A 14,613-nucleotide genomic window follows, 5' to 3' on the forward strand; every position below is an offset into this window, starting at 1 on the left:
TTTAACCAGCCTTAAGCCCGAACTCATGATCTTTTGCCTTGCAGATTATTAAGTATAAATCTTCTGTACAACAATGACATTAAATTTTATTCACTTATATAACTGAAACAAAAAGAATTAAGAAATGTATTGACACATACTTGATAAATTTTTCAAACTGAAAAAGCAATTACATAATTATTTTACAAACAATTAATGAACTATTTTATGTAAAAATCGTAATTAAAATAATCAACTTACTTATCACTAACTTCAGCATATTCTGCCATAGCAAGTTTTCTCTGGCCTAAGGCCTCTTTAAGCTCTTTTGCTTGGAGTTTTAATTTTTCATGGCAATCAACTAAATCCTAGAGAGAATAAAAATCAGTGAATGCTGTTCAACATGATTTTAAATGGAACACCAAAAAATTTAAACTTTAGACTTCAGTTCCAAAGTAATAGAGTAGACACAAACTGTATGCTACCATTATCTATAAAGAAAAAACCTTCACATTTTATACAACTTACAAATTATTTCTTCCCAACAATTAAAACCCCAAAAAAGTTTTATATTTTGTTAAAAAATAAATGAATTTTATAGGGGAAAATGATTAAAAAGTATGTTATTTTCAGAATTGTATTTATTTCCCTATTTTAAAAACTAACATTTTTTTAATGTAAAAGATAAATTGAAGCACTTCGGGTTACAAATTATTTAACAAAAAAACTTGTGGTAATAATGAACAAAAAGTTTGAAACCCTCAAGAATTATAAGAAACATGTAAGAGCAGTGAACAAAATTTCATGGCAATCTACTAAATCCTAGAGAGAATAAAAATTAATGAATGCTGTTCAACATGATTTTAAATGGAACACCAAAAAATTTAAACTTTAGACTTCAGTTCCAAAGTAATAGAGTAGACACAAACTGTATGCTACCATTATCTATAAAGAAAAAACCTTCACATTTTATACAACTTACAAATTATTTCTTCCCAACAATTAAAACCCCAAAAAAGTTTTATATTTTGTTAAAAAATAAATGAATTTTATAGGGGAAAATGATTAAAAAGTATGTTATTTTCAGAATTGTATTTATTTCCCTATTTTAAAAACTAACATTTTTTAAATGTAAAAGATAAATTGAAGCACTTCCGGTTACAAATTATTTAACAAAAAAACTTGTGGTAATCATGAACAAAAAGTTTGAAACCCTCAAGAATTATAAGAAACATGTAAGAGCAATGAACAAAAATTTTTTTTAATTAAACCAGAAACATTTTTATTTACTACTTTAAAACATAGAAATTTTATTTTATCTACCATCAATAGTTAAATTTTGATACTCAAACCTCTCATGCACTTGGCAAAAACAATTCTAACAATTTAAAAGGCAGGATGTAAGAAAATTAACTATCTACTACAGTAAAACAAATAAACAAATTAATGATTGATTTCATTCTGCTTAATTAATTTTATTTCACACTTTACTAATGAATGAAGTATTTATACTTTACTCAGTTACTTTGATTTGTACCCCGATTTCAAGCTCTTGCGACGACTATTTCTACAGCTAAAATGAAATGTTTTAAAGAAAGAATCTAAAAAAATTTTCATTTTGCAAGAAAATGTTATCTTTGAATCAGAAATTTGAAGTAGTAGTGTAAAATCATAAAACTAACATATTTCTTATTAAACAAAGGTATGCAAAATATTTCGATACAAATAGCCTATCTATATGCAAATTGAAAGACTTTAATGTCATTGATTGACTTACCCTGTGCAGATCGTCATTTTCTGTTTTCGAAAAGCGAAGGGCTTTTTCTAATTCTCTAATACGCAGGATTTTCTCATCTTGTAAGCAATCTAACTCTTGTTTTCCAAGTATCATGTCTCTATGTTCTTTTCTTAATTTGCTAGTTTCTAATTCAAGCTCTGAAGATAATTTTAAAAGCAAACAAAACAAAATTATTACAAATATAAGAAAAAGTTAGAATTGATTAAAAATCATGTTTCTTTTCAGAATGATACAGTTTTAGTTATACCTTTCTTAAACATTTTGGTGAAAAAATAAATAGTTCTTTTGCATCAATGCAATACAATGTAAACTAAAGAGGGCTTTGTGGACATACTTAGCCGTATAATGTTGAAAAAATAGTTTCCCATTTGATTGTCTATAACTTATTTTTTTCTCAAATAGATTATTAGGTCACTTTTAGCAGCTTTGTTTATTAAGTGTAACTTTACTATCACAATTTTAGATATATGTATTTAGAGTAAATATATGCATGGTATGAAGATTGGAGGGGAGACTAAATTAAAATATGCAGTTGCAGTAGTTCTGTAAATTTCACACATAAAAATTCCTCAATTTGCTAAAAATCTGCAAAAAAAAATTAATAATCTCTTTCTTGATTTTACCTTTCATGAGTTTAACAATGATAACATTGGAGAACAATTTCTTTTTTTGGTTTCCTTGACATGAGATTTTTTTAAACAGATCTTAGATACTTCTGTGTTGCTGATTTTAAATCTGCAGTCTATTTCTTTCTCCAAGCTACAGTTTTTCTTAAAATGAAATTTTTTTGTGGTTTTTGTCGAAATGTACATGTTTAAAAACGTTATATTTAATAAAAGTGGTCACATAAATGTTGCAACAATCTTCAAGTGGAGTTAAGGCACATCTTCGAGATTGGAAATGCATAGGAACCCATGCCTGAAAATGCTGTCATACACCACTAGGGGCACTGCGATTTTTTTCTCTGATGATATGCCTCAACTCCTCTAGTAGTTTGTTGTAACATTTATGCGTGTACCTGTCATACGTAATGTTTTTTAACTTTTTCATTTCAACAAAAAAATAGTCAAAATTTCACTTCAAAAAAATCTGTAGCTTTAGAAGCAAAACTAATTTCAGATTTGAAATTCGCAATCGCAACACTCGAATACGCCATCTGGGGAGAGACCGGTTTCATGCCTTTAGCCCTTCTCCCTTCCCTCTCCTCCTCTTTTCAGTTGTATAGGAATGTACTACGATAATTTCCCTTTTCTTAATATTTTTCCTTTTTATGTAATAAAAATATTTTTTTAAATTTATATGATACTTTTCTTTAGAACTATGTTTAAAGTAGTTTTCAGTTCCATATAGTTTTTCAAGTTAAAAGATTTTAATCTATGTGAAAATCAAGAGAGAAACCAACGTACTTCCCCCTCTATGACTTTCCACACGCTAATGGGGAAAGCATGTGAAGTGTTGCCATAGGAAAAGAGTTCTGCTCTACGCCACCTGCAGCCCATTTCGATCGCCAATCCTTACACCCAAATTAGGCAAGATCAAGTACTTGTGTAAATGCAATAAAAAAAATTTTCCTAATGTAATTTACAAAAATTCTCTTTTATTTATCTGAAATATTGAGGGGGACTTTAAGAGATTTCTAATTATAGAGGGGGACAAATACCCACCTTCCCCACCCCCAATAATATGCTGTCTCATTGTAATGATGTAAATATGTATCATTACACCAATAAGTAAATATTCAAATAAATGTATATCAATATTTAAAGGCTGATTTATAGATTTTAAAGATATGAAAACATGCCTATTTGTAGACCTATCTGGACATGAATTTAGTAAAAACTCGATATTAGTATTTAAAAATTTGAGTTACTTACTGAAATATTTTTTGTAAAAATATCTTATTGAAATGTTTTTCCTAAAATATACTTTTTTTTAAAATAAATAGCTAGATAATCTGAGAGACTCTTAAAAATTGGAGCTCTAGCAGATACTTTAGCCTCTTTTTTTTTTTTACCTTGAAACCATGGAAACTCTCTCCCACATAGATAACTGAATAATTCTTCCTAACTTTCTTTAATTCACAAATATCTCTTCAAAAATTATTTGTTCTAATTCTAGTGAAGAACAATATGGAGTACCTGATTTCCTCTTTCTGAGGGTATTAATTTCATCCTGCAGTTTACGGCTCTCTGCTTCGGAACCTCGACCTTTACCAAAATCATTTTCATCAAATAATATTCCCTGTTGTTTGAAGAATTTTGACATTTCTGAATGAGATAAACAAAAAATAGAATTACATAAATTATAAAAAGTAAAAACGTTTTTTAATTTAACGTTGTATCTTAAAAGCTTTGGCAAATAGTTTTTTAATTCAAAAATGATAATTATAGCACCAACTAAAAATAAGGCAGCATAGTTACATTCATCACAATAAGAAATTTAATAAATAAAATAAAAAAAATTTATTACTTATTTTTTAATAAATAGATTTGAAAACATCTAATTATAAACTTAATAATGTGTAAGGTATACTTGATATTAGAATAAAATTTAAGTTGGTATGCAATTTTTAAATTGGTATTGAATTTTTTTACTTCAACATAAATAATAAAAACATATAAATATTTATATATTCAATAACATATATTCAATAATAAAAAACATACATTAAGGATGATCACCATGGCTTAAAACAATCACAAAAGCTTAAAACAATTTTAGATTATAAAAATCAACTACTATAACTATGCATAATAAATGTAATTATTTAAAAATGTGTTTCAATGTGCTTTTCTAGTGACATATTCATGAGTTTCTCTATATTTAAAAATTTACAATACCATGTACAAATATTTATTTAATAATTGTCTAAATAAGCAGCTTTACTTTAAGATTATTTCTAAATTATTAATATATGAATTAAATGCTATGGTTTTAATAAAACTAAAAAAAAATGAAAAACTTTTGCTTAATAGGTGTGCAAAATTTAATAATTAAAGAATTATAATGAATAATAATAATAACATTATTAACTTTATTAAATGACAAAGAATAAAATGGGCAGGCCACATTATCAGAATGGACGAAGACCGTACCTCAAAAAGAGATTTTAATGCCAGACCAGTTGGCACATGAAAAAGAGGCAGGCTGAATTTGAGATGGATAGATGGCCTAGAGAAAGACCTTTTTGTCTTAAAAACTAAATGGGAAAAATCTTCTGTAAAATGCCTGGAAAAACCTTCTTGAGAAGGCCAAGGCCCACCCTGGGCTGTCGAGCCATTGATGATGATGATGATGATGATGAGATAACATTGATGCCAAAGATAGAAACAACGCATCATGAATTAGGGAAAGGGTAATTACCAAAATATATATTAATTGTGTTCTTCATAGCCTTTTTTTTTTTTTTTTTGCCAAGGAAATTAAAGAGACATTTTAAGAACTTTAAATTCAGTGCAAAGCATTTAACTATAAACTATATCTTGCTCTAAAAACAATTTGGGCTTAAATGGAAAAATAGCTTAAATGTTTAACAAAATATTTAACTTTTTTTTAAAAACCTAAGAGAATTATTAAATATTTCAAACGTTTTCTACCGAGAGAAAGAAAATCTCACAAAACAAAAATCACAAATGATTCTCAATTTTTGCATATTTACAAACAACTAGGATAATTTCTCAAATATTTAAAAAAAGTAGATCATAAATTTAATTTTCACAAAACACAAAGCTTTATCTCATATTAGCATTCTGTAACGATTTCATAAATAGGGAAGATTAAGAGGGCGCTAGCTAAAGATGGATAAAACTAAACGTAACAGTCATGATTAACTGTTGAAAACTCTCAACAGTTATGCAAATAACATATTATTCACTAAAATGCATCATTTTATATGACGACCAAGTCATTAAAGAAGAGCCTAAAAGTTGAAGAAGTTGTCAATAAGAATTATTATAAAAATAATCAAACTATCAGTAACAAAACTGAATCAGAGCATAATTCATTTATGAACTGTAAAACTTATTTACCTCTTAACCTCCTCTGTAGATCCATTTTATCATGTTCAAGTTTTTGTATTCTTTGTTCATAAATTATTTGATTTTCCTCTGCATGATAGTCGATTCCATTTTGCATTCCAAAACCTGAAAGTCTGCTGCAATAAAGATATTGATTTGAGTTCATATTTTAACACATTTAATAGTCTGTAGTGTGTCTACCACTACAAAAATACAATTCCAATTCAGTAGTATATAAGAAGTGTTAACTCGATTCTATGTTGGGGTACCTTTTCATAGATGAGGATTGACATGGTCAAATTCTACTCTCCCCACATTGGTGACCCGGACATGATGTGAACATGCCTTGACAGAAGCTCCCACTTCGATATGAACACGCCTATCTTTACAGTAACGCTCACTTTCATCTGAACATGCCTACTTTGATGGATGGTCCACATTGAATAGTTGACTTGCTACTTGTGACTGCGACATTATCCATCTCCTCGCGCTGTTGCTACTCAGTCTCGATTACACACAACGTTGGCCTACATACACTCGACTGCTAATGGCAACAAAGGAAAAATCACGGCTCTAACCTTAATACAGCTCTCACGATCAGCAAAAGTACGGTGATCTTAAAACAGCTCTCCTGGCCTTTTACAAAACAGCAATGAATCAACTAGTGGTATCTCATTCATCGAATTCTATCACAGATAAAATTCTGGTGGTGGAGTACTGTAGTGTATCTACCACTACAAAAATACAATTCCAATTCAGTATAAGACATGTTAACTCAATTCTATGATGGGGAACATTTTCATAGATGAGGTTTTATATTGTCGATAACTATACTTCCCACAACTCTTATTCTAATACAAAGAATTTTGTCTTTATTAAAAAATTTAAAAAACTAGCTCAAACAGAGTACAAGTTTTTTTAGTAAATATTTTTTCCAGGTAGAGAGAGGACAAACTAACAATTGATTTTAAGTCAATTTTCAAAATTATAAAGTTTAATAATAAATCCATCTACAAAATTGTAATCGCAGAAAATATTTTTCTCCATGCTGAGGATAAAGAAACAAAATAGTTTTAGTCGATTTCAAAAAATTTTTTAGAAAGAGGACAAATTAAGAAGACAAACCATTTTAAGCTTACTTTCCAAATTATAACTATTAATTCTTTAACAAAAATATATTTTCCAGGTAGAGACAAAATTCACAAAATATTTTAAGTCCATTCTCAAAATTAAAACCATTAATTACAAATCCACTTATAAAATAGTAACCATAGAAAATTTCTCTTTGTAGAGGACAAATTAACAAAACATTGTTACTTTACTTGCAAAAGTATTACAAATAATTATATCGAAAATATTTTTTTTCTGGGTAAAGGACAAACCAACAAAATATTTTTCGGTTAACTTGAAAAATTATAACTAATAATTATATTGTTTAGAAAATCAAAGATTTGATTATTTTCATTTTGTTGTGCTAAGTAATTTAGTTTTACAAAAACTGTTAACAAAATAATCATGATTTTTTTTTTTTTTTTACTGCCAGTTACTGACATGTATAATGCATTGCAATTTTTTAAATTTTACATTAGTTTTGAAGTAATTAAATGTTTTATATTCTTTGGGGTAAATTTGTACCGTCACAGTAAAATTTCAGTAGGTAAATATAGTAGGTAAATAGTAGGCATTTTAGTAGGTAAATAAAAAACTAATCACAGTAAAATTATAATTTTTTGCAACCACGTACTCTTACGACTAAAAATAAAAAAAAGCTGCTGAATTTTTTTTTAAATTTTGAGTTAGCTTCAGAGTTACTGAATTTTAAAATTTTGGTGATTTTCTTTATACAATCTTGAAAATTTAACAATAAATGCATATGTCATCCATATTTTGGTTGGCCAGCGATAGCGAGTAGGAAGGCAATGTTTAGAAAATATTTCTTTCTAATGTACAGGAAAGTCCACTTCAAAATTATAACCATTTCCCCAACCTTCGTTTTTTTTTAAAGATTTCTTTAACTCCCCCCCCCCTTTTACAAAATAGTTAATGATCAGTTAAAAAAAGTTTTTTTTTCCACATAATTATTGTAACTAAAAAAAGAACAATATTTTAGCACAAAAATCAATAATTTCATAAAATTTTTTAAAGTATCAACATTATTAGGTTCATCTGAATAATACGAGAAAACTGATATTAATAAAATTACGTAATTACAGTTCATGGACTGCTTCAATTTATTCAAATTATAATATTATTTCAATTATGTTAATCTAATTTTATCGAATACAAACGAAATAATCCCATTAATTAAATGACGAGCAACTTCCTCTTTCTCTAATCAATGTTCTTAATTACATATTTGGAGGAGTCCTTTAATGATCTTCCACTAATTATAATCAATGTCACAAGTGATTCTTAGCAAAATCGAACTTCTTTTGTATTGTGTGTAAGTATATATCATTAGGATTGTGTTTATAGGTTTTCTGCTGTTATAATAAAGAGATGAAAACAGAAAAACTTTATGGAATAATTCCATAAAGTTTTTTTGTTTTTCTATGACATTTGGAATAAAATATATACATTTGAATTAAATGAGAAAAAGTAATCATGATATCTATCAATTAAATAATCAGTTTTTAAGATGCATAGTTCTTATTGGTTAACTTTTTTTTATATGCGTAATAATCTTTAAACAATCTCATAAGTCTTTTTTTTTTAACAAATAATAATCTTTAATTTAATCTTTAAGTAACTTGGATAATTTGATAAAACATACTTTTCAAATCTGTACATACAACTTCTTCCTAGCCAAAGAGCATTATTTTTAGATATACATATGTAGATGAAATAAAAATGAATTTATGAAAAGTATTATAATATGCCAGTCGCTTTAAAAAAATTATAGCTGAAAAAGTTCATAACGAGATGTAACTAAAAAATTGCAGAAAAAAACATAATGACATTGTTCCACTTTTTTTATAAAATCGTTCGACTTTTTAAATACAATTTTTATGGCATGACAAAAAAAAATTTCATTTCAAAACGTATTGTTATTTTGTTTATTTCAACATTGTCTTGAATAAGGAAATTTATTTCTATAACATTGTCATATTTCATAAACATAATAAAAAAATTTGTGAAACATTCTTTCTAAAAACTTTCTAAACTCTTGCACACAAAACAACGCTTATTTACTTACCTTCTTCTTTTATACTATTTCTTTTACTCCTTCTTTTTATGATATTTAGATATATGTAAATGAAATAAAAAAGAACATTATAATAAGGGGATAGTTTGTTTTTTTAAAAACTAAAACTTATAGTTGAAAAATAATAGAAAAATTTAATGGCATTATTCCACTTTTTTTTACAAAGTTTTTCGACTTTTGAAATAAAATTATTATTATATCATGACAATAATTTGTTTATTTCAAAATTTCTGGTTATTTTGTTTATTTCAAAGCTGTCTTCCATAAAAAAAATTACTTTGATACCAAAGTCGTTTGCCATAACAGAATTTTAAAAAAAATGTGAAATATTCTTTCACAGGTTCTGGGTTAAAAACTTTCTATTGATAAAATTAAAAAAAGAAAAAAATGCACTCATACGCAAAAAATAATGCATTTTTTACTTCCTGTCCAGGGAATAAGATATTTTTAGTAAAACGCAGACGATTTTGCAAGAATTTGTAAATAGTTCCTTATGGCATCAGTATATCTTACCTTTTGGAAGAGAAAGTAAAACCAACAAAAGGAAGATGAAGACCAGAAAACACAGAATTCGAACTAGGTGGTACAGAATCCTACAAATAAATAAATAATGTGGAAATCTTATATGAAGTTTAAATTTCTTATAAAAAGTTACTTATGCAAAATGTAATTGTTTATAATCCAAGATTTTACAAATTAAAATTTATATAAATACATTTGAATCCATAGCACGGATACTGCCCTCATAGAATGAATTTGCATTAAAGGAAGGAAAGAGAAAAACAGCTTTATAAAAAAATAGCTATATGACTAATTACAGTTCAGTCTATGAAATAAATGGATCTATAACTTTAGTAAATTAGATTTTTGGAAAAAGCTAGTAACTATGCTATTAGTATTTCATTTTTAAAAAAAAATTACTTTCTGATCCTTTTAAAAATTTCTAACTGTTAACATTGTATTAATAAATATTACTCACTGATCCTTTTAAATCAGTCTCATCCACGTCAAAATTTGATGTATCACTTGGACTGCTAACTTCGGGAATGTAAGGAGCTTCAGCTATAAAAAAGTAAAAAAGATAAGAGTTTTAGTAAAAGTAACAAGCTGCTGTAAGTGTCAGAGAAGTCATAGAAGTTAAGAGAACGCCATACACACTCTTCACGCAAATTTTCTATCACTTTTATAAATAATTTAAAACATAGAAAACGTAAGTTCAGGTAAACCTAGAGCGGATCCTGACTAAAAAAAATTTCAAAATGCAAACAAATTACAGCAGGATCACACAGTGGGGAAGTAATCCCGCAATAATTTGGTTGCAATTTGACGTTTTGTTAAAAAAATTTTGACATTTGAAACTTCATGGGTTAGTTACCTAAACTCACTTTTCTCTGAACTTTAAAATACCAATGGAGGCGAAAGAGAATTTACCATGAAAAGTTTCTCTCGCAGTATAGGGTTCTCTGAAGTAGTTATCTCCAAACCTTGGCCACTAAGGTTATTTTAAATCAGCACTGTGGTCGGTGCAAGCCAGGGGAGCAGAGTTTATATCAACCAGCCACAACCGGGATTCGAACTTGGATCACCTAATAGGGAGGTGAAAGTCTTATCCCCTGAGCCACCGCGGCTTAGTCTCTATTAGAACTATTGCAGGCGTTTCTCTTGTTGATAATAAGAATATTGAGCACTATGTTTGCGGTATCGCATTTGCATCTGAGCAACTCGATTATTATTGCAAAGTGTCAAATATTATTTTTTAGATGCTCTAACTTTCTTTTATACAATCACTGGTTTTGGGCCGGGATAGCCTGGTCGGTAGGGCGCTGGGCCCATATCCAAGATGTCGTGGGTTCGATCCTCGCCGGCCGAAGACTCCCCGTGTAGTAAATGGTGACTGATGCACGTTAAATCTGTCGAGTCTCAAAGTCCTCCATGTTCCCACAACAAATCAATACCTCTGGGGGTACTGATCCAGGAGTTTCCTTGTCTTCTGGATTGGTTCAAAATTACAAGGCTACGGAGTTGAACGTAAGTAGTCGTAAACCCATAAAATTGGGTCGGCTGTTCAACGACGGTTATAAAATAAAATAAAATCACTGGTTTTGAGGTTAAACAGTTTTTAAAGTTTCTAAAAAATAATAAAACGACCACAGGGTGCGTAGGCAAATTATTCAACAAAAAATAAGCACCTTTTAAGCACTTTTCAAGCACTCAAAAATATTTTTAAGCACTTTAAAAAATATCATAACTAGGCAGGGTTTGAAAGTTTTTTAACAATTGACAGCTTTATCTTGTTTTAAAAATCATGTCCAAAAAAAATTTCAGCATTCATTGTTTTTGACAACTGTCAAAAATCATAAAATTTTTAATCCTGCAAAACGAATGGCGTTTTCATACGCCACGAACTGACAATACGTCGAAATAGATTGGGGTTGAATTAATTGTCCAGACGTTGAATAGCTCAATGTGAACTGTGTCTTTTAGCATAATTCGAAGTGAAAATCAACATAGTAAAGAAAAAATCTCATTTTGAAAAAGGGAAAATTAAGCACTTTTTTAAAATACCCAATGAAAAAAGAATCTTTAAGGGCTTTTAAAAAAACGAAAATCGAAAAGAAGAAGCACTTTTTAAAAACGCTATGCACCCTGGATCATTGAAAGAAAAAGTTTTAAATTTGATTTCGGTCTCTGAGTCAAGCACATTGTGACTTACTTTCTCTGATAGTAGCCCAATTGACTCCGCTGAACCAGGGGTGATTGCGGAAATCTTCCAGTCCATTTTGTCCCAGTCTGCATTCTGGACTGCAGATAAGCCTCCGCATCAGATCCTTGGCTTCCTCGGAAACGTGAAAAGACGCATCTTCAGGAAAATCGAAGCAGTTCTGTAGTGAGAAGGGAAAATGTAAAGAGAAAAAATAATCGGAATAGTTGAAAAGCTATAAATCACTTGAAAATTTAAACAGATTGATTTTATTAGCAATATTTCACTAAATAGTATTATGATCTATACACACTCTTTTGTTTCTTTACTAATATTATGCATTTAATGGCATTCGGTAAGAGATTTTTTTGTTGTTGTTGTTGAAAGATTTGAATTTGAGAGGCTCAAAATATATGGGAGTATATATATATATAGTTTTAATAGGCAAGAGAGGTGACTACTTTCCATGACCTAGAAATTTTGAACCAAACCCAGAAGACATGGCAATTCCTGAAGTCCCCGATTTTGCATTAGAGAGGATATACCATGTGGCTAGTTCGTGAGCCGTGTTGGGAAAATTTTAAATTCAACACTGAAAAAGACATCAGTGTTTCATACTGTATTTCATAATCATAAGTTATTAAAATACTAAATATAAGATGTTCCACTTATTTTGACCTAAATTAACACAAAATAATGAAAAAAATATTTAAAAAAATGCTTAATAAAAATTAAGACTAAGAAAGTTCAATCTGATTAAGCAACTCGTACGTTTTTTAATTAGCTTAAGAGGACACTACGAAAAAATCTTTTATCTTTCACCTTTATAACAAATTTAAGTATAGAAAAGGTGAGTTCTGACAAGTCTAGAGTAAGCCATGAAGTTTCAAATACTAAAAAAAATTTTTTTAAGGCATCCAAATGAAAATAAATGAGAAGATAACTTAAGATTACGCAATGGAAAAGTTCTCTTCTAATAACTTGTTCGCTAATTTGATATTATTATTATTTTCCATTTAAGCAATTGAAACTTCATCGCTTACTCTAGATTTGCCTTAAGGAATTCACTTTTTCTTTCTTTTTAATTTAGTACTGGAGGTGAAAGAGAACTTGCGATGAAAAGTTTCTCCCATGGTATGGCGTCCTCCTAAGACACCCGAGTCGAAATTTTGATGGTTTTCCATCGAAGGACCAACATATGATGGTAACTATCAATAATTCCATCATGAACCGTTATATTTTTGATGGTAACCAATATAAATAACCATCACTCCAATGTAGGAATTCGAACTAATTTACGAAGGTCCAACATAAGAATAGTCGTTCTTGCTTTGATGGTTCGTTCAAATTGAACCATCAGAAATTTCCATCATAGTTTCTTAGAAATCAAATGTTGGAACGATCATGAACGACCACCATCCCAACGTAGGAATTCGAACTGATTTACGAAGGTCCAACATAAGAATAGTCGTTCTTGTTTTGATGGTTCGTTCAAGTTGAACCATCAGAAATTTCCATCATAGTTTCTTAGAAATCAAATGTTGGAACGATCATGAACGAACCATCATCCCAATGTAGGAATTCGGACGGACTTACGATGGCCCAAAATAATAAAAAAAAATTTTTGATGACCAACAAGAATTTCCATTAAACCATCATGGATTCTTGATCCATGAGAATCAAACTTCTCTTTATGGTTAACCATCATAATATTAAAGTAGCATTTTCCATGACGGAAGTTTGTTGGCATATCAAAAACCATGAACGCATAATGGAAAATGTTGGATGATGGTGACCATCAAATGATGCTGGACCATCATGAATCGCATTGAAACCGACATAAACCATCAAGATGTTTAATGGGACCGTCAAGAATTTTAACTTGGGCTGGTAGACTAACTGTATTGAGCCTAAGGAAACTGGGCTGAAAAATACTGAAGGCTTTACCGATGATCATGGGAGCACTGAAAACTATCAGATTTTTCAATTAGCCTAAGAATAGAATGTTGTGAAACTTACCTTGTGATTCATAATTTTACCATAGGTCTCTACCAGCGACTCGGCGTAGAATGGCGTTTCTCCGTAGAGCATTTCATACATGCAGACACCTAGGGACCACCAATCACATTCAGCTCCGTACCTGCCTTTACCGTCTTCCATTGCCTGCAGGGAGTATTGATGAGCCTTGATATGGAAAAATCAACAAACAGAGCAAGCATGAATTAATAAACATGTACTGAGAGAGGGAACCTTTTTTCTCGAAGGGCTTCTCTTCTGAACTTGAGCATATCCCAGCATTCGTCCATAAAAATTGATTTCTTCGGAAGCCTTTACAGGACTAACAATTGCCTCGTAGAAAAAGAAAGTTGAGAGCGTTTCCTTATGATGTTTTGCGTGAATAAAAACCGGATGGTGGAATCGCAGTTAATCGACCAAGTGAAATGGTGAATCATAGTACTAATAACTATCTCAAATAGAAAATAAATAATTGCAAGAAACTGAAGCGGTAAGATATTACTTGATTTTATTTTAATACTGCCGTTGAGCAGCAGACCCAATTTTTGGGTTTACGGCAACTAATTACAGCTTAACCCCGTCCCGCCCCCGCCAGGGGGTATGCGGAGATTTACCGCTACTAATATTCAATTCGACAGCCTAGTAATTTTAAACCCAATCCAGAATACAAGGGAGCTCCTGGATCAAATATTGAGAGAAATTTGCTTTCGTGGAGGACTTTTTTGATGCAACTAACCCACATTTGCATTACATGGTGAGGAAATCCTCTAAAACCTTCCACGGTTAGCCTGACGGCAAGGAGAATCTAACCCATGATCCGTCTACCACTGAGGATATTTTACGTCAGCATTATGGTCGGTGAGAGCCGGGTGCGGAATTCGAATCGATCAGCTGTCGC

At 29.9% G+C, this 14,613-nt stretch overlaps 1 protein-coding gene across 17 annotated transcripts in view; it reads right to left on the minus strand.

Annotated features, from left to right (window-relative positions):
- LOC107451792 (serine/threonine-protein kinase Genghis Khan) overlaps positions 1 to 14,613 on the minus strand; it is a 282,204-nt gene that overhangs the window by 39,424 nt on the left and 228,167 nt on the right. For 5 of the 17 annotated variants that reach the window (XM_016068004.3, XM_016068002.3, XM_016068003.3 and 2 more), the window contains exons 7-14: positions 13,719 to 13,883; positions 11,712 to 11,880; positions 9,978 to 10,060; positions 9,512 to 9,591; positions 5,806 to 5,930; positions 3,916 to 4,044; positions 1,757 to 1,914; positions 241 to 347 (exon numbers count right to left, since the gene is read on the minus strand). In XM_016068004.3, coding sequence (XP_015923490.1) covers positions 241 to 347; positions 1,757 to 1,914; positions 3,916 to 4,044; positions 5,806 to 5,930; positions 9,512 to 9,591; positions 9,978 to 10,060; positions 11,712 to 11,880; positions 13,719 to 13,883 — 1,016 coding nt within the window. The remainder of the gene's footprint in view (positions 1 to 240; positions 348 to 1,756; positions 1,915 to 3,915; positions 4,045 to 5,805; positions 5,931 to 9,511; positions 9,592 to 9,977; positions 10,061 to 11,711; positions 11,881 to 13,718; positions 13,884 to 14,613) is intronic. The other 12 variants (XM_016068006.3, XM_071182279.1, XM_071182283.1 and 9 more) reach the window with 3 other exon arrangements.

This window comes from Parasteatoda tepidariorum, chromosome 6 (assembly GCF_043381705.1).
Source record: "Parasteatoda tepidariorum isolate YZ-2023 chromosome 6, CAS_Ptep_4.0, whole genome shotgun sequence".
NCBI lineage: Eukaryota > Metazoa > Arthropoda > Arachnida > Araneae > Theridiidae > Parasteatoda > Parasteatoda tepidariorum.